The 19,524-nt window shown below is 45.3% G+C and overlaps 1 protein-coding gene across 1 annotated transcript in view; it reads right to left on the reverse strand.

The window, feature by feature from the left end:
• Positions 1-6,049: 6,049 nt before the first annotated feature.
• LOC124552285 (CUGBP Elav-like family member 4) overlaps positions 6,050-19,524 on the reverse strand; it is a 205,229-nt gene continuing 191,754 nt past the window's right edge. The window contains exon 11 of the mRNA XM_047126562.1: positions 6,050-6,177. Coding sequence (XP_046982518.1) covers positions 6,050-6,177 — 128 coding nt within the window. The remainder of the gene's footprint in view (positions 6,178-19,524) is intronic.

Below are 19,524 nucleotides of genomic sequence, written 5' to 3' on the forward strand. Positions count from 1 at the left end.
GGTAATGGCTTTCCTCTACACTTTTTAGTCTTCAATAATAGGTTTTGGATGCAACAGATACAACTTTTGGATAACCCAAGCTTTAATTTATTTCTTGCACTGCAATATGTCTGACTACAAGTTTTGTTGGCATTTCATTTGCAGTGGCACATTTGTCTTTTCTAATGAACTCATCAACTCTGTCCTTTTTGCATACTGTGGAGACAGTTCAAGGTTTATTTTGGATACTTGTATTTCCATCTTTGAAGTGTCTCAACCATATCCTAATGGCTATTCGTGTCTATGTATACATCCATCTGAACGATTTATTTAAACAGCAGATGTTTCCTCTTTGACAAGGAATTCAAGCACAGCATGCACTCAAAATATATCACTGACATCAGCTGTTTTGTAAATTTAGTCTGTGGTGGTATGGAAGAGGTTAATGATGTCAGAGTGTGGTAACACATAGTGTGCATTCATAGATTAAGATGAAGCAGTTGTTTTTATTGCGCTGTTGGAATTGCAGTTGTACGAAGCGTTACTCATGAATTCTATGGCCATTATAAATAGGCCGCTTAATGAGTTTGAAATGAGAATGGCTTCTTTCTTTATTTTATGAGTTGGTGGCACATATTCACTATTATCAAGTCTGTTAAGTGTTGAAATTGAATGTTTCAGTAACCTAAATGTCACAGTCCACATTCGAACTCTGTCATCCTACTAGTGAGAGGGACTCTAATTATTGAAGAAACATTATATATTGTACACCATACTGTAACATGACTACCAGTTTTTATGCTGTAAAGTATACATCTCTTGATGATGAGTTAATAAATGTTTTAGTACTCTATCATAATACTCCTTGAAATGATCACAGCTCACTGCACAATTATTACTATTATCACTACAAAAAATTTTTTGTTTTACAAGATAATCAGTGATACCTTTTATCTGCTTGAAGGTACTCTAATTACTACTGTTGTTTCATAATATATGTTATTGTCATCATCATGTAGGAAAATTCTGGCAGAATGTAAATACTTCAGGAATAAAAGTGAGCACTCACTGAAAAGCAGAAGCATTGAATCACCAACTGGCACATACAGAAAAGACAGAAAACTTGCTAGATTTAGTAGTTATCCTTTCTCAAGAAAGTGCACATCCACAGCTACACCTGTGCCTCTCACAACAAAAATACTAACAGCTTCCTTTATCAGTTCTCCACCAAGCCCACCTCTTTACCTACTGGAACCGACTCATCACTGTTGATGCCACATCCCTACACACCAACATCCCTCATGCTCATAGTCTTGCTCCTGTCAAACATCACCTCCTCCAATGTCCTTTAGATTCCAAACCCTCTACCACATTCCTCATACATCGTACCAACTGTATCACAACACATAACTACTTCTCCTTTGAGGAGAAGGCACATAAACAAATCTGCAGCACAGCCATGGGCACCTGTAGTGCTCCCTCCTACACCAACCTTCTTATGGGCTATCTAGAGGAAACCTTGGTAGCCTCTAAAAACTCAAACTCCTCGTCAGGTTCAGGTTCATTTATGACATCTCCATGATGTGGACTCAAGACCAAGACATCCTACCCTTGTTGCTCCATAACCACAACACCCTCTCTCCCAGCTGCTTCACCAGGTCCTTCTCAGCCCAAACCTAACATATCTCTTTCCTGGACATTGACCGTCATTTCTCTGATGGCTCCATCCAAACCTCTGGCCATATTAAACCCACTAACAACCAACAGTACCTGCATTTTGGCAGCTGTCATCCCTTCCACATCAAAAAATTCCTCCCATATAGCTTGGCCACCCAGGGACAGCATATTGACAGTAACGAGAATTCCCTTGCCCGGTATGCTGTATGTCTTAAACGGCCTTAGCAGACATGACCTACTCCACAAACGTAGTCTGCAAACAAATTTCTCATGCCATATTCACACAAACACCAAATTATCCCACCATCTGTACAAATCAGCTACAACAGAGTGCTCCCACGACATCCTTTATCACCCTTGAGTAGCTTGACCAGCTAACCGCATGGTCTAATGTGCGGCTCTCAAGCAGGAAGGCGTGGCGGTCCCTGGCACGTATCCACCTGGTGGATTAGTGTCGAGGTCTAGTGTGCCGGCCAGGTGGTTTTCCATCTGCCACAGTGAATGGGGGCTGGTTCCCCTTATTCCGCATCAGTTACACTATGTCGGTGACTGCTGCACAAACACTGTCTCCACATATGCGTACGCCATAATTACTCTACCACACAAACTTTTGGGGCTACACTCATCTGGTATGAGACATTCTGGAGGGGGGAGGGTGGGGGGTCCACTGGGAGCCGAACTGCACACTAACCCTGGGTTTGATGAGGGGAGGCAGTGGGGTGGGTTCACTGCTACGGCATGTTGTGGGGTTGTGAACCATTGAGGCCTACGGCGGGACGAAGCCTCTCTGTCATTTCTAGGTCCCCGGTTGAAAACACAATACACAATACACCCTTGACTGGAACGACTGACCTACATCATTAGTCAGAGCTTTAATTATCTATCACCATGTTCTGGAACAAGGGAAATCCTACCCAAGATCCATCCCACTCTCCTAAAATAGTGCACAATCACCCACCAAATCTATGCAACATCCTATTTCACCCTCACACCACTCCCACTTCCAACAGCTTACCGTGGGGATTGTATTCTTGAGGAAGACCCAGATGGAAGACCTGCCCAATCTACCCAACCAGCACTTTCTGCTCCAGTACAGTCACAGGCTTATCCTACCCTATCAGAGGCTGGGCCACCTGTGAAAGCAGCCATATCATGTAGCAGCTCTGCATCACTGCAAAGCTTTGTATGTTGGTATGACAACCAACTAGCTGTCCACCAGAATGAATGGCCACTGTGAAACTGTGTCAAGAACAAATTATACAATAAACCACTCAGTGACGCAACATGCAGCTGAGCACAACATGCTCACGACCCAGGCCATCTGGATCCTTCCCTCCACCACCAGCTTTTCTAAACTATGCAGACAGGAGTTATCCTTGTAAAACATCCTTTGCTCTTGGAACCATCCTGGCCTCAATCTCTATTAGCTGACTGTCCCAACACCTTCCATCCAACAGCTTTCCTGTGCTCATGTGCCTAGCCTTTGCTCCTTCTACCCCTCTCACGTGCATTCGTAGCCAACAAACCGGCTGCCTCCCTCCAAGCTGCTATCTACCCATCCCCATCCCCTCTTCCTGCCTCCCACCTCTTTCCCTCTACCCACTCCACCAAACTCAACCTCCACCCCCCCTAGTCCACCTGCCGGACTGCACTTCTGGTGTTGAGCATACAGCCAGCATCATATAATAGCAAAGGTGTGCACGCATGTCCATGTGCACGTGCGTGTGTGTGTACTGTAGCTCGAGGAAGGATAACTCAAAATGCTAGCACGTTTTCTGTCTTTTTCTATGTGCCTTTGGTGGCTCAATGCTTCTTCTTCTCAGTGAGTGGTCTTCTTTACTCCTAACTGTCATCAGGGTCATTTATGGAGTATGTGCTCCAAAACAGATGAATAAAAAACAGATGTCAGCTGTGGTGGGATAGAGGCAGCACTGAGCAACAAGAGAAGTATGTCTAAATCAATTTATGTACTTATGTTGCACATGTGAGTGCATGCTAATGTACAAATTGGTATAAATTTTATGGTTCTAAATCTTAGAGCATGTAACCTACCTGAATAATGCAATAATGATACTTTCTACTGAGCTGAAATTTTCCTTAGTTATTTGTTTGTGTATGTTATTTTTTAAATATCTTTTAGTTGTATATTAGCTCTGAACTCTTTAGTGCAGGGTATCCATAATTCAAAATCCAATTTCAAAATGCAGTAGAAATAGAACCACTGCTCAGAATGATGTCAGATTTGAACAGCATGTTATTGGCACTGGAGTAATCATCATGGAAAAAAATTACGAAAATTTGACCAGTACATGGTGCTGCGAGCATCAGATTATGCACGTCAATAGATGCATGGCACACGTCTGTCCCTCAGTTTGCACCTGAGACGCCCGCCTTGGCTGTCTCCATGAAGTATCACACGCTGCCAGTAAGGATCTTTTACAAGAATGGTGACTGTGTGCCAGTAGCCCTACAGAAGTTCCAGCAACTCAACGGTATCAAAAAGGCATTGGTCTGTTGTCTGCTAATGGTCTGGAAAAAACAATTACAAAATTCGAAAAGATTGGTCCTTTGTAGTGCATTGTGGCAGAGGGAGGAAAGCAGTTGTTATGACATCTGTCATAGAAGTGGCCACAGCATTGCAGGAGGTGTTGAGCTGTGGTCTGCTGACATACAGTGCACAGGGAATTCCCCAAACATTGGACATGCCTAGAAGCATGGTGCATAAAATCTTACAAAACATCCTCCACTGGTATCCACACAAAAACACCAGTGTTCAGGAGCTGTGTACTCCTGACCTGCCAGCAAGACAATGTTTCGCTCTGCAATTTCTTGCTTGCATGGAAGTGGACAATGAATGGCTGTGGAACATTCCGTGGACAGACAAACCCCATTTTCATCTCCAAGGACATGTCGATATGCAGAATTGTAGAATACGATCAACGGAAAATGTGCACACACATCAACTGGTATCACTTCATACTGCAAAGGTTACTGTGTGGTGTGGGTTGACACCATCTGTTTATTCTAGGACCACATTTTTTTGAGGGGGTGAGGTGTGCCGGTCCTGTTACCTGTGCTGTCACTGGTAAACACTATGGGAGTCTTTTGCAAACCAACATCATTCCAATCCTTCAGTACTGTGCACGTGTGGGTAGGATTATTTTTGTGTAATTGCACAGCCACATATTGCTGCAGAGACATTTCCAAGATGCTAGAATCATCAGCTGTCATTTCCCTACAGTCCGGCCGATCAGATCACCTAATCTTTATGTGTGTGACTTCTGGCTGTGAGGTTATCTGAAAGACGTGTTCAGTTCTTCAATTACAAATGTAGCTGAATTGAAAACATGCATTCTGAATGTGATCCCTGAGACACTCCAATCTGTTGTGGAACATGCTGTTTCTTGGTTTCAACTTGTGGTGATCTCACGACAATTAGTAACTGATGTCATTTTGCTTTTTGTGGGTTTTGGCCCCAGGACAATTAAAAACTGATGTCATTTTGATTTTTATGTGACTTTTGGCCTCAAGATATGTAAAAACCAATTTCTCCCATCTAATGCACGATATTTCTGTGGTGGATAGACTTACCTAATTAAAAGTGGCACGACTGTTGACTGCCAAACTTGTGTGGTCAGGCACACTGAACAGTACGGATGGTATAATGTACAACTTAAACCATAGCTGTCAAACTGTGATTCATCTGCCATTTGTAGCTTACCCCATTTACATTAAGACACTTACAGCACCATGTATTGGTGAAACTATTTTTTTTTATTTTGAACACGTGGCATCAATAATATGCTGTTCAAATTTGATATAATTCAGAGCAGTGGTTCTCTTTCTACCATGTTTTGAAATTGGAACTTTAATTATGGACATAGTGTATGCATTTTCTCTCATTTAAGAACCATTATGTTAAACAATGTACAGTATCTCTTTAAGTGTAACCACCACACCAATTCCCATCATCTACCTTAATATCGCACACTCCAGCTTGACCATTATCGTGATGAACTTTCCATACAAGGACCAGTAAAAATACGATACAAGATGAGGTTAGGAGCTGTATGCAAATTGAAAAGGTATCTATGACACAAGGGAAAAAAGGTAACTAAATCACAGTTATGCAATGTTCTTGCTCAAAAGTGGATAAACAGCGTAAATAGAAAAGATGGAGGATGGTTCAAAGGGGAAAGAATAAAAGGTACACTATTTATAGGTGGAAGGCAAAGTCACAAGACAGGCAAACAAAAGAGAGAGAAACAGAAAATAATAAGATAGGAAACATGTAGTAAAAACAGAAGTGAAAGGTAGGAGGAAAGTCCATAAATGAATACATTTTTACCACTGCAAAATGTAACAAAGGATAACTCCTATGCCACAGCCGTTGTTAGTACGGGCGATTTGCATCCTTCGGCCTCTTTAGTTGAACTTTCAGCCTCTTCATGCCTATCTGGAAACCATTCATTGCTTGGATGGCTGCCTGCGCACTGGCGGGGTTGTCAAAGGACACGAAACCTGTAAGAAAACATTGTTTTGTGGATCTATATTCTAGACAGAGAAATCGGCATAATGCAATAATATATAGCAGTAACTTCAAAGTAGAGTGCATCTGCAATTTCCTTCCCTCAAATATGCATAATTTATTTATTGACTTAAGCAGTGCACTGACTTAGCACCATAAAGCATCAGAAGACAATCAGGTTCATAGTAGCAGCATTATTGAGGTGCTTGAACATGAAGAGGATTAGAATGTCATATATACCGTAGCATTTGCACCTAGTTTTCCTACCGAGGAAGGCTCTGAAGCTCTTAACAATGTGGTCAAAGCCTCAAGTGCTGGAGACTGTACTGATTTTTTTTATTGCTTTCAATTGTTTCTCCAAATGTGTGTTTTCAGCAGTTCTATCTACCAAATATTATGCAAAAACCATAAATGCACTTCCAGAGTCAAAAGGAAGCTTGCAAATAATACTCTCAATCAAGCAAATGCCATTGGCAAACAAGAAACGTGTTCACAATGGAACAGAATGGCACGTATTTGGCACCATTATTTTACCTAATTGTTGATGAAACTCTGGCTATGTGGTGACACTTCTGTTACTGTAATCTAGTATACTATAGTAAGATATTTAAAAATTTAACATAACTTCGATACAGTGTATAGGATTGCCAATGCTGGAAACAAAAAGTGTCTTAAATACTAATAAAACATGTATGAGACAGGCGAAATTCCCTCAGACTTCAAGAAGAATATAATAATTCCAATCCCAAAGAAAGCAGGTGTTGACAGATGTGAAAATTACCCAACTATCAGTTTAATAAGTCACAGCTGCAAAATACTAACGCGAATTATTTACAGACAAATGGAAAAACTGGTAGAAGCTGACCTCGGGGAAGATCAGTTTGGATTCCGTAGTAATGTTGGAACACGTGAGGCAATACTGACCCTACGACTTATCTTAGAAGAAAGATTAAGGAAAGGCAAACCTACGTTTCTAGCATTTGTAGATTTAGAGAAAGCTTTTGACAATGTTGACTGGAATACTCTCTTTCAAATTCTAAAGGTGGCAGGGGTAAAATACAGGGAGCGAAAGGCTATTTATAATTTGTACAGAAAGCAGATGGCAGTTATAAGAGTCGAGGGGTATGAAAGGGAAGCAGTGGTTGGGAAGGGAGTGAGACAGGGTTGTAGCCTCTCCCCGATGCTATTCAATCTGTATATTGAGCAAGCAGTAAAGGAAACTAAAGAAAAGTTTGGAGTAGGTATTAAAATCCATGGAGAAGAAATAAAAACTTTGAGGTTCGCCGATGACGTAATTCTGTCAGAGACAGCAAAGGACTTGGAAGAGCAGTTGAACAGAATGGACAGTGTCTTGAAAGGAGGGTATAAGATGAACATCAACAAAAGCAAAACGAGGATAATGGAATGTAATCGAATTAAGTCGGGTGATGCTGCGGGAATTACAGTAGGAAATGAGACACTTAAAGTAGTAAAGGAGTTTTGCTATTTGGGCAGCAAAATAAGTGATGATGGTCGAAGTAGAGAGGATATAAAATGTAGACTGGCAATGGCAAGGAAAGCTTTTCTGAAGAAGAGAAATTTGTTAACATCGAGTACAGATTTAAGTGTCAGGAAGTCGTTTCTGAAAGTATTTGTATGGAGTGTAGCCATGTATGGAAGTGAAACATGGACAATAAATAGTTTAGACAAGAAGAGAATAGAAGCTTTCGAAATGTGGTGCTACAGAAGAATGCTGAAGATTAGATGGGTAGATCACGTAACTAAAGAGGAGGTATTGAGTAGAATTGGGGAGAAGAGGAGCTTCTGCTTGACTAGAAGAAGGGATCAGTTGGTAGGACGCGTTCTGAGGCACCAAGGGATCACTGTAGTAACACTGTTCACGTTTACGTAGCACTTCACTTAGCATAGACTGGGACTGTGTCATAGGCATGCCCAATGTTAACTGACTGGGCACAGCCCGTGCTGCCTGAGTTGTTGTTGTTGTTACGCTGGCAGAGGTCACGTCCGAATTCTCGCGTGCCCTCTGGCAGACGGGACTGCCGATGTGCGCCTCCCGCGATCTTTCTGGTGGCTACTGCACTCCTCCTCCTTCGGGGGGGGGGGCTGAAGCCACTGCGATCCACTGCGTCGGAAGGTGGAGCGTCGGGCCGGAGCGATGACCTCCACATCCATTGGAAGACCGGAGTCGAGAGGATCTGCCAACCCACGAGCCAGAACCTTCGAATACGGCTGGAAGTGACCCACACAAAGAGGCCCCCGTCATTCCACCACCGGAGCCCGGGACAAAACGGTCGACAAGCTGTCAAATTCCGGATCCTGTTCCACCTCGGGAGGGGCAAGACCCAGTGGCGGAGACGGGGAAGGGACGAGCACAGGTGAACCAGCCTCCTGAGAAACCGGGCCTGCGAGGGGGGCTGGCTCTCGCTGGGGCATCGCGAACGATAGTGATGCCGGTGCGGGAGCTAATGGAGGCTGCCAAGGCTGAGAACCATCGCAGTGCGGCAGAGTCACAGTGGGGAGAGGCAGTAACGTACCCTGAGAAACCAACACAGGTGCCGGCAATGGGGAAGCCGGTGTCCGAGAGGTCAGAGGGTGGGTGCCCAAACGTGGACGTAGCTGATTTTGGTGACGACGTACCACCCGGTTCCCCACCTGCAAGGTATAGAGCCGGCGGCCATTTCGGCGCAGGACCACCGCCGGTATCCAACGTGGATTGCGACCAAACCCACGGGCCCAGACCGACATACCCAGTGGAAAGCCTGGTACTCCGTTTTGCGAAGACTGGCGAGGACCAGGCCAGAGGAGGTGCAGCAGAGTCCTAGGTTGGCGCCCATGGAGGAGCTCTGTGGGGCTGCGTTCTCCCATTGGTGTGGTCCCGTATGCTGTCAGGAAAAACGTCAATGCTTCCTCTGCAGGAAATTTTTGCACATACTTTTTCATCTGCGTCTTAAATGTGCGCACCATGCGCTCAGCTTCCCCATTCAATTGTGGATGGAAGGGGGAAGAGCAAATGTGCCGAATACCGAAGCGCCTACAAAAATCCTGGAAGGTCTGCGAAATAAACTGCGGTCCATTGTCTGAGACCAGAGTGATTGGCAGACCTTCCACAGAAAAGATTTTTGCTAGTGCCTGGATTGCCACCTCTGAAGTGGTTGAGGAGCAGCGAACCACACATGGGAATCGGGAATAAGCATCAATGACAATGAGCCAAAAGCCATTGAGAAACGGGCCCGCAATATTGATGTGAACATGTTCCCATGCTTGGGTTGCTGGCAGCCATGAAGAGAACGCTGCCCTGGGAGATGCCTGTTGGCTCGCACACTGGGAACAGGCGGCCACCAAGTGCTCAATTTCTCTGTCAATACTGGGCCAGTACACATGTCTGCGAGCCAAGGCTTTAGTACGGGAAACACCCCAGTGCCCCGCATGTAGTAACGTGAGGAACTCCCTTCGTAAACTTGCAGGAACAACCACGCTTGGAGCTGTATCATCGGTAGTCAGAGGGAGAACTCCTTCCAAGACCAAGAGGCGGTCTCGTAGAATAAAATAATTACGAAGAGGGTCCGAGGCCCGGCCTGGAGGGCGGGATGACCACCCCTGCTGAATGAGGCGAACTACTTGCCGGAGAACTGGGTCAGCTGCCGTTTCCCTGGTGACTCGAGAACTAGTGATCGGGAAGCCATCAACTGCTTGGCAGGACGCCACATCCAAATGAAAACACATAATCTCCTCTCGATCGAATGTAGGATCCGGGCCCACCGGAAGACAGGAAAGAGCGTCGGCATTGGCATGCTGTCCGGTAGGGCGAAAATGAATGTCATAATGGTACTTAGAGAGTAACAAGGCCCAGCGCTGTAGTCTGTGGGGCACCCTATCCGGAATCTGAGAGGCAGGGCCAAATAACGATATTAACGGCTTATGGTCAGTGATTAACTGAAACTTCGTGCCATACAAGAAAGGGTGAAACTTGGTAACAGCGTAGACAATGGCCAAAGCCTCTTTTTCCAACTGGGAGTAATGGGCCTGTGCGGGACTGAGAGTTTTGGATGCAAACGCCAATGGTTAGCCGGAACCATCTGCGTTGCGATGGGCCAGGACCGCCCCCACCCCATACTGTGAAGCATCTGTAGCCAGGACCAACGGCTTATGGGGGTCAAAAGTAGCCAAACAAGGCGCTGACATGAGGAGGCCCTTCAACGAGGTGAACGCTCGTTCGCATGCAGGCAACCAATCAAAAGGAACACCCTTGCGCAGAAGGCAGTACTTGGGATGGGCTATGGTGGAAGCCCTGGGAATGAACTGGTGGTAATAGGCTATCTTGCCTAAAAAAGCTTGTAAGTCTTTCAGCGAAGCGGGCTGAGGAAGGTCGACGATACCTTGGACCAAACTTCCTAGTGGCTGGATGCCGTGCCGGGAGATGGTGTAGCCCACATACTCAATGGACGGTTGGAAGAAGTTTGACTTATGCAGGTTGCAACGCAAGCCCACAGACCTGAATTTGAGAAATAGGGTATGAAGGTTGTGCAAGTGTCCTTCGTGCTGCGGCCTGTGACAATTATGTCATCCAGGTAATTAATACAATGAGGGATTGTCGACGTGACGTGCTCCAGATAATGCTGGAATATCGCTGGGGCACTGGATATTCCGAAGGCCAACCGCTGGTATTGGTAAAGGCCAAACGGGGCATTGATGACCGCCAGCCGTTTGGAGTCCTCATCAAGTGGTATCTGATGATAAGCCTCCGAAAGATCGATTTTCGAAAAATATTGGCCTCCCGCCACGGCGGAGAACAATTCATCAGCACGAGGCAAAGGATAGGTGTCCACCACCAATAGGGAATTAATGGTGGCATTGAAATCGCCACAAAGACGTAATTTTCCCGAGGGCTTCCTTACAATAACGAGGGGCGAAGCCCACTCACTAGAAGAAATGGGAAGAACGACCCCTAGGGCTGTCAGCTGGTCTAGCTCTTCCTTTACCTGAGGGCGGAGAGCCAAGGGGATCTGCCTCACGCGTAGAAAATGCGGGCGAGCCGACGTCTTCAACGTTAAGTGAGCTTCAAAATCTGAAACACATCCCAAGCCCTCCTCAAAGATATCTGGAAAGTCTGAGATCAAAGATTCCAATGATTGATAGGGAACGTCTTTGGAGACCAACTGTATGGTGTCAGCGATAGAAAAACCGAAAGCTTGAAAGGCATCCAGGCCAAAAAGGTTAGCGGAGCTCGCATCACTGACAACAATAAAAGTAATAGGCCGAGTGACTGATTTGTAAGTCACGTCGGTAGTGAACTGACCCAGTAGGGGACTGAACTGTTTACCATAACTGCGTAGACGCCGGTAAACTGGCGCCAACGGGGGCGATCCAAGGTCGGAATAAGTTTGTGCATTCAACAATGAAACTGAAACTGCCGCGCCCGTATCTACTTGCAGTTGCAACCGGCGCAACCGAACCGACACCTCGATAAAGAGTTTGCGTGCCGATGCGTCGGGAGCCTGGCCTGACGAAACTTCCTGAATGTTAACGTCCATGTCCTCTGTACCTGCTTCCTTCAATTCTTTTGAGGCTGAGCAGCAAACTTTAGCAATGTGACCTTTTTTATTACATTTGCGACAAACGGCCGAACGCTGGGGGCACTCTGACTGATCATGATGTATATAGCACGACGCACAGGACGTCAACAGGGGCTGGCGGCCGGAATTCTGTTTACACTTTGTGCGGAAGCGGCCGTAACGGCCGGATTGTACCGCTCGCAAGTCGTCCACCCCGGACACAGTGGACGCGGACGCGCCGCCCTGAACCGCCGTGACGTCACACCACGCTTCCAGCTATTGACCTGTGGCGTGAGAGACTTCATACGATTGAGCAATGGACAGGACTTCCTCAAGGGAAGGGTCTTCTAACTGCAGGGCCCCTTGCTGGACCTCCCTACCAGGGGCCGAACGAACAATGACGTCGCGTACCATAACGTGGGTATACGACTCTCGCGACTGCTCCGTGACAAAATGACACTTGCGACTAAGACCATGCAGGGTAGCGGCCCACGCCCGGTAAGACTGATGGGGCTGTTTGTTGATAGAACTCGACCCTAGCCGCCACAACATGGGTGCGTCGATGATAATACACTCCTGGAAATGGAAAAAAGAACACATTGACACCGGTGTGTCAGACCCACCATACTTGCTCCGGACACTGCGAGAGGGCTGTACAAGCAATGATCACACGCACGGCACAGCGGACACACCAGGAACCGCGGTGTTGGCCGTCGAATGGCGCTAGCTGCGCAGCATTTGTGCACCGCTGCCGTCAGTGTCAGCCAGTTTGCCGTGGCATACGGAGCTCCATCACAGTCTTTAACACTGGTAGCATGCCGCGACAGCGTGGACGTGAACCGTATGTGCAGTTGACGGACTTTGAGCGAGGGCGTATAGTGGGCATGCGGGAGGCCGGGTGGACGTACCGCCGAATGGCTCAACACGTGGGGCGTGAGGTCTCCACAGTACATCGGTGTTGTCGCCAGTGGTCGGCGGAAGGTGCACGTGCCCGTCGACCTGGGACCGGACCGCAGCGACGCACGGTTGCACGCCAAGACCGTAGGATCCTACGCAGTGCCGTAGGGGACCGCACCGCCACTTCCCAGCAAATTAGGGACACTGTTGCTCCTGGGGTATCGGCGAGGACCATTCGCAACCGTCTCCATGAAGCTGGGCTACGGTCCCGCACACCGTTAGGCCGTCTTCCGCTCACGCCCCAACATCGTGCAGCCCGCCTCCAGTGGTGTCGCGACAGGCGTGAATGGAGGGACGAATGGAGACGTGTCGTCTTCGGGGATGAGAGTCGCTTCTGCCTTGGTGCCAATGATGGTCGTATGCGTGTTTGGCGCCGTGCAGGTGAGCGCCACAATCAGGACGGCATACGACCGAGGCACACAGGGCCAACACCCGGCATCATGGTGTGGGGAGCGATCTCCTACACTGGCCGTACACCACTGGTGATCGTCGAGGGGACACTGAATAGTGCACGGTACATCCAAACCGTCATCGAACCCATCGTTCTACCATTCCTAGACCGGCAAGGGAACTTGCTGTTCCAACAGGACAATGCACGTCCGCATGTATCCCGTGCCACCCAACGTGCTCTAGAAGGTGTAAGTCAACTACCCTGGCCAGCAAGATCTCCGGATCTGTCCCCCATTGAGCATGTTTGGGACTGGATGAAGCGTCGTCTCACGCGGTCTGCACGTCCACCACGAACACTGGTCCAACTGAGGCGCCAGGTGGAAATGGCATGGCAAGCCGTTCCACAGGACTACATCCAGCATCTCTACGATCGTCTCCATGGGAGAATAGCGGCCTGCATTGCTGCGAAAGGTGGATATACACTGTACTAGTGCCGACATTGTGCATGCTCTGTTGCCTGTGTCTATGTGCCTGTGGTTCTGTCAGTGTGATCATGTGATGTATCTGATTCCAGGAATGTGTCAATAAAGTTTCCCCTTCCTGGGACAATGAATTCACGGTGTTCTTATTTCAATTTCCAGGAGTGTATGAAGACAGCAATGAACACAATGCGTCAAAAGACAAGCACGAGGGTTCCTGCAACGGCGCTAGCTGCCGCAAAACTTGATACAGTGAGGGAGATATCCAAAACAAGAAGAGAGCACAACATACCTCTGTATCAGCAACATGAAACGCCTGGAAATGCTGCCGAAGGAGATGTTCATATGCGTCCCAATCCTCCTCCGTCTCGTCATACAGGGGAAAGGGAGGAGGGAATGGCGCTGGGGCAGACTGCGTGGAGAGCAACGCCGGAAGCACTTGTTTTATGGTGGCCATGAGCTCTATCAGCTGCTCAACCAAAACCCGCACTAAATCCTCCATGCTGTGGAGAAGCTGCGAAACCGGAACAATGACGCAACACGCGAAAGAACGATGCTACTTGTCGCCAATTGTGTAGTAACACTGTTCACGTTTACGTAGCACTTCACTTAGCATAGACCGGGACTGTGCCCTAGGCATGCCCGATGTTAACTGACTGGGCACGGCCCGTGCTGCTTGAGTTGTTGTTATGCCGGCAGAGGTCGCGTCCGAATTCTCGCGTGCCCTCTGGTGGATGGGACTCTACTTGCGGCAACTACCGTCCGTGACGCGCCGTGCCAATGTGCGCCTCCCGCGATCTTTCTGGTGGCTACTGCAATCACCAATTTAATATTGGAGGGCAGCGCAAAGGGTAAAAATCGTAGAGGGAGACCAAGAGATGAATACACTAAACAGATTCAGAAAGATGTAGGTTGCAGTAGGTACTGGGAGATGAAGAGGGTTGGACAGGATGGAGTAGCATGGAGAGCTGCATCAAACCAGTCTCAGGGCTGAAGACCACAACAACAACAACAATATTAAATCCCAGTTAATCATGCAACAAAGATGGAGATACAGAGGCAAGGATTCAGTAGTGAAAATTCAGCTCTCTGTTGATTCCCATTCATCGTGAATAGTGGGACATGAAAATCATGCCAGAATCATAAAACTTGCTTAGGTTCAGCTTGTTGGGCCTAGAAGCGCATAAGACCAGTACTCCCAAGAAGCCATGTATCCAAACCTCAACTGCACACAGCTAACCATTATTTCAAGCTACATCCCTAAGATTAGCTACTGCCTCTTTGAGAAACATCACTCAGTGTCACTGTTCTCAACATATTGATTGTTGTTGTTTGAATCTCTGTGAAAAATGTTTGAAATGATACCTGATAATTTACATTCTTTAATATGTTATTGGAAAATGGAGAGTAATCTATCTTGTTGAGCCTCTGTGGCTCATAATCTGTGACTGTGACTCCCACCTGTACCAAAATTACCTTTGTAATGAAGTCAAGCTGATTGTAAGGGATAACTTGGAAGTTTATTACTGATGGATATTGTATATTAAAATACTTGTGTATCATTATCTCCATTGGGAACATTGCCTAGTAAAACACTGCAGTCCACAAAGAGGTCAGCAAGTACTGATAACAGCTGGAAGCGTCATTTGTTCATTCGTTCATTCACACATTGTGTTGCATGGAACAAGTCCAATTCTACATTAACAGTCGGAAGCAACCTTACTCTCTCTTTCTGTAAATTACACTAAAAACAGATCATAACTAGCACTAATCTACTCAAACTGGTTGTTATGCTGATTACTGATATGTATGTATGGAGAACAACAGTAACTTTGAAAACAGGTACTGCTGCTCACGTACTACTCAGCTGCTGTTATTATCTGATACTTCAAACAATGGGGCAATGGCCTTGCCACAGTGGATACACCGGTTCCTATCAGATCACCGAAGATAAGTGCTGTCGGGCGTGGCTGGCTTTTGGATGGGTGACCAACAAGTCCACCATGCGGTGTTGCTATTTTTTGGGGTGCACTCAGCCTCGTGATGCCAATTGAGGAGCTACTTGACCGAATAGTAGTGGCTCCAGTCAAAGAAAACCATCATAATGACCAGGAGAGCAGTGTGCTGACCACATGCACCTCCTATCCGCATCCTCAGCTGAGGATGATACAGCGGTCGGATGGTCCCGATGGGCCACTTGTGGCCTGAAGATGGAGTGCTTTCAAACAAAGCATTTGTTATAATGTCAAGTTTAACAAATATATTTCAAGGACGACACAATACATTTAAGTCACTGATCAAGTAAACAAAGTAAGACGTGTGTACACTGTAACAGTCCAATCAGCACTGAGTCCAAATCTAGTGGCCGCTGGCTGGCTGGCCGCTTAGGTGGCCCGGCTGCTGCATGGCTGGCAGACAGCGCTGCATGTAGAGGACACGCGTAACTGCACGGTGGCACTTTGAAAGATCGGAGAGTCACAACAGCATTTGTGTAACTTTACACAGGCAATTATCAGCTGTCTATAAAGTAGCAAAATCTCAATGTATCTGACACAAATACGAGGGGCAGTTCTCATTGAGGTGATACAATGTGTGGTACAATGTTCGTTGTGACCTGCAGTATTGATACAAAAGCAACTCACATCAGTGGAGTGCATAGAAACATAGTGGAAGAACAACTTAACTGGTTCACACTGGGATGACAGTGATACAATTCTCTGTCGTATTTCCAGCACAGCACAAAGTACTGGCTGTTCCACGCAACCATATCATATGATACATGGGGAGGGAAAGTTTGTCAAAGAATTGTTTTATACAGGGTGTTACAAAAAGGTACGGCCATACTTTCAGGAAACATTCCTCACACACAAAGATAGAAAATATGTTATGTGGACATGTGTCCGGAAACGCTTACTTTCCATGTTAGAGCTCATTTTATTACTTCTCTTCAAATCACATTAATCATGGAATGGAAACACACAGCAACAGAACGAACCAGCGTGACTTCAAACATTTTGTTACAGGAAATGTTCAAAATGTCCTCCGTTAGCGAGGATACATGCACCCACCCTCCGTCCCATGGAATCCCTGATGCAGCCCTGGAGAATGGCGTATTGTATCACAGCCATCCAGTATTCGAGCATGAAGAGTCTCTACATTTGGTACCGCGGTTGCGTAGACTAGAGCTCTCAAATGCCCCCATAAATGAAAGTCAAGAGGGTTGAGGTCAGGAGAGCGTGGAGGCCATGGAATTGGTCCACCTCTACCAATCCATTGGTCACCGAATCTGTGTTGAGAAGCGTACGAACACTTCAACTGAAATGTGCAGGAGCTCCATCGTGCATGAACCACATGTTGTGTCGTACTTGTAAAGGCACATGTTCTAGCAGCACAGGTAGAATATCCCGTATGAAATTTTATTTTATTTATTTATTTATATTCTTGTTCCATAGATCTGTACATGTGAGCAAGTCACTCAGATGTGGAACGTGTCAATATACATAATAAAATACATAGAATAAAGACATTGTTATAGTATTAATAACAGTGCACAAAAGTCATACTTTTTAGCTTAAAAACTAGTCAACATAAATGTGAAGATAGCAGTTTCATATTTAGGGCATTATTGCATTTATTTTAACCTTGAACAGTAATCAAAACTTCCCATGGGAATGAGAAAAACAGGAATTTTTACATTAGGGCCTTATTACATTAGTTTAACAGTAAACAGTGTCAAAAAATTTAAAAACATCTTTCCAATCTGGGTTTTACTTATTTCTCTGAAAGAATTCCTCTAGTGAATAAAGTGAGGTCTCAAGTAAATAATTTTTCAAGCTACGTTTAAATACTGATGTACTACTCCTTATACTTTTGATGCTGTTGGGTAGGGAATTGAAAATTTTCGTTCCAGCGTACTTTACCCCTTTCTGAATAAGTGTCAAGTTCTTTAACTCACAGTGGAAATCCTCTTTTCTTCTGGTGTTATGTTCATGATGTAGGCAATTCGTTTCATACAGAGTGGGGTTATTTATTATGAAGCACATCAGTGAATATATGTACTGAGATGTTGCTGTCAGTATTTCAAGTCGTTCAAAAAGATTTCGACATGAGGTCCGTGAGGGTACACCACAAATGATTCTTATTGCTCTTTTTTGTGCTGTGAGGATTTTCTTTGCGGCAGGTGTATTGCCCCAGAAGATGATGCCATAACACATGACTGAATGAAAATAGCCAAAGTAAGCTGACTTTGAGATGGTAATGTCATTGAAGCGTGACAAAATTCATAAAGCAAATGTTGCCGACGTCAGCCGTTTTAGTGTTTGTAGAACGTGATGTTCCCAGTTCAGCCTACTGTCCACGTATACGCCTAGGAATTTTGATAAGTGCACTTGTTTTATCATCTGATCATTCTGTGTGATAACTATTTCTTTTGGGTTTTTGTGGGTTGTCTGGAACTGGATAAAATTGGTTTTTTTCAGGTTTATTGAAAGGGAGTTAATACTAAACCAACCCAGAACTTATTTAAGGATATCATTGACCCCGGATTCTAAGTCAGTAGTTGACACATTATCCACCACAATGCTCGTACCATCAGTGAACATTGTAAATTTACACTGCTTATTGATGGATAAAGGCAGGTCATTAACATATATGAGGAACAGCAAGGGCCCAAGCACTGATCCCTGTGGCACTCCATGCTGCACAATTCCCCACTCAGAGTCCACTAAATATTGTGATACACTATCTGAAACATCTAGAATAATCTTCTGCTTCCTATTTTCGAGGTACGATTTTAACCAGTTCCCTACAGGTCCTGTAATTCCATAATGACAGGCCTTCTTGAAGAGTATCTGGAGATCTACACAGTCAAACGCCTTTGATAGGTCGCATAAGACACCAATTGGCAGCCTCTTGCTGTTTATAGACTCTAGAACATCATTTGTGAATGAAAAAATTGCGTTATCTATTGAAACTCCCTTTTGAAAACCAAACTGCTGACTGTTAATGATGTTCAGGTCACCAAGGTGTGCCACAATCCTGTTGTACAGAGCTTTTTCTAGGACTTTTGAAAATGTTGTTAATAGAGAGATAGGGCGATAGTTTGACACATTTGTAGCATCCCCTGCTTTGTACAGGGCCTGACAACAGAGTATTTCATTCTGTCTGGAAACACTCCTTGTTGCATGGATGTGCTACAGATGTGAGACAAAACTTCGGCCACTTCACTACAGCAAGCCTTCAACAGCTTGCTTGAAATATCGTCGATACCAGCAGAATGTTTATTTTTCAAAGACTGTATGATTTTTTTGATTTCATTGGCAGTAATGGGAAGCACACTTATTTGACTGAAAGCTTATGGAAAATTGTTTTTCATTATACAGGCAGCTTTATCTACAGAACCATGGCAACCTATCTGTGTTGGGACAGTTAAAAAATGTTGGTTAAAGATTTCAGCAATTTCCTCACTATTAGTTATCTCTGAGTTGTCAACAGTTAAAACAATATTTTTGTCTTTGGTGTAGTTTATAGTCCCTGTTTCTCTCTTTATCACATTCCAGATTGTTTTAATTTTATTTTCAGAATTAGTAATTTCAGATGCTATACACATACTTTTAGAGTTTTTAATTACTTTGGCAAGAATTTTACAGTAGAGTTTATAATGTTTTAGCTGAGCAGGGTTGTTAGAAGTCTTTGATGCTATGTAGAGTTGTCTTTTTCTCTGACAGGAAGCTATGATGCACTTAGTGAGCCATGGTTTTTTTGCAGACCTAGCAGGTTGGACTCTGTATGACTTTTTTGGAAATACACTTTTAAAGGTACCTGCTATCTCATTTGTGAATAAATTGTATTTTGAATTAGCAGTTTCTGCTAGATAAACAGGTGTCCAGTCAGTATGCTGAAGACATGATCTGAACGTTTGAATAGCTTCCTCACTTATTTTCCTTACTGTTTTCCATCTAAG

This window comes from Schistocerca americana, chromosome 10, assembly GCF_021461395.2.
Source record: "Schistocerca americana isolate TAMUIC-IGC-003095 chromosome 10, iqSchAmer2.1, whole genome shotgun sequence".
Lineage (NCBI taxonomy): Eukaryota > Metazoa > Arthropoda > Insecta > Orthoptera > Acrididae > Schistocerca > Schistocerca americana.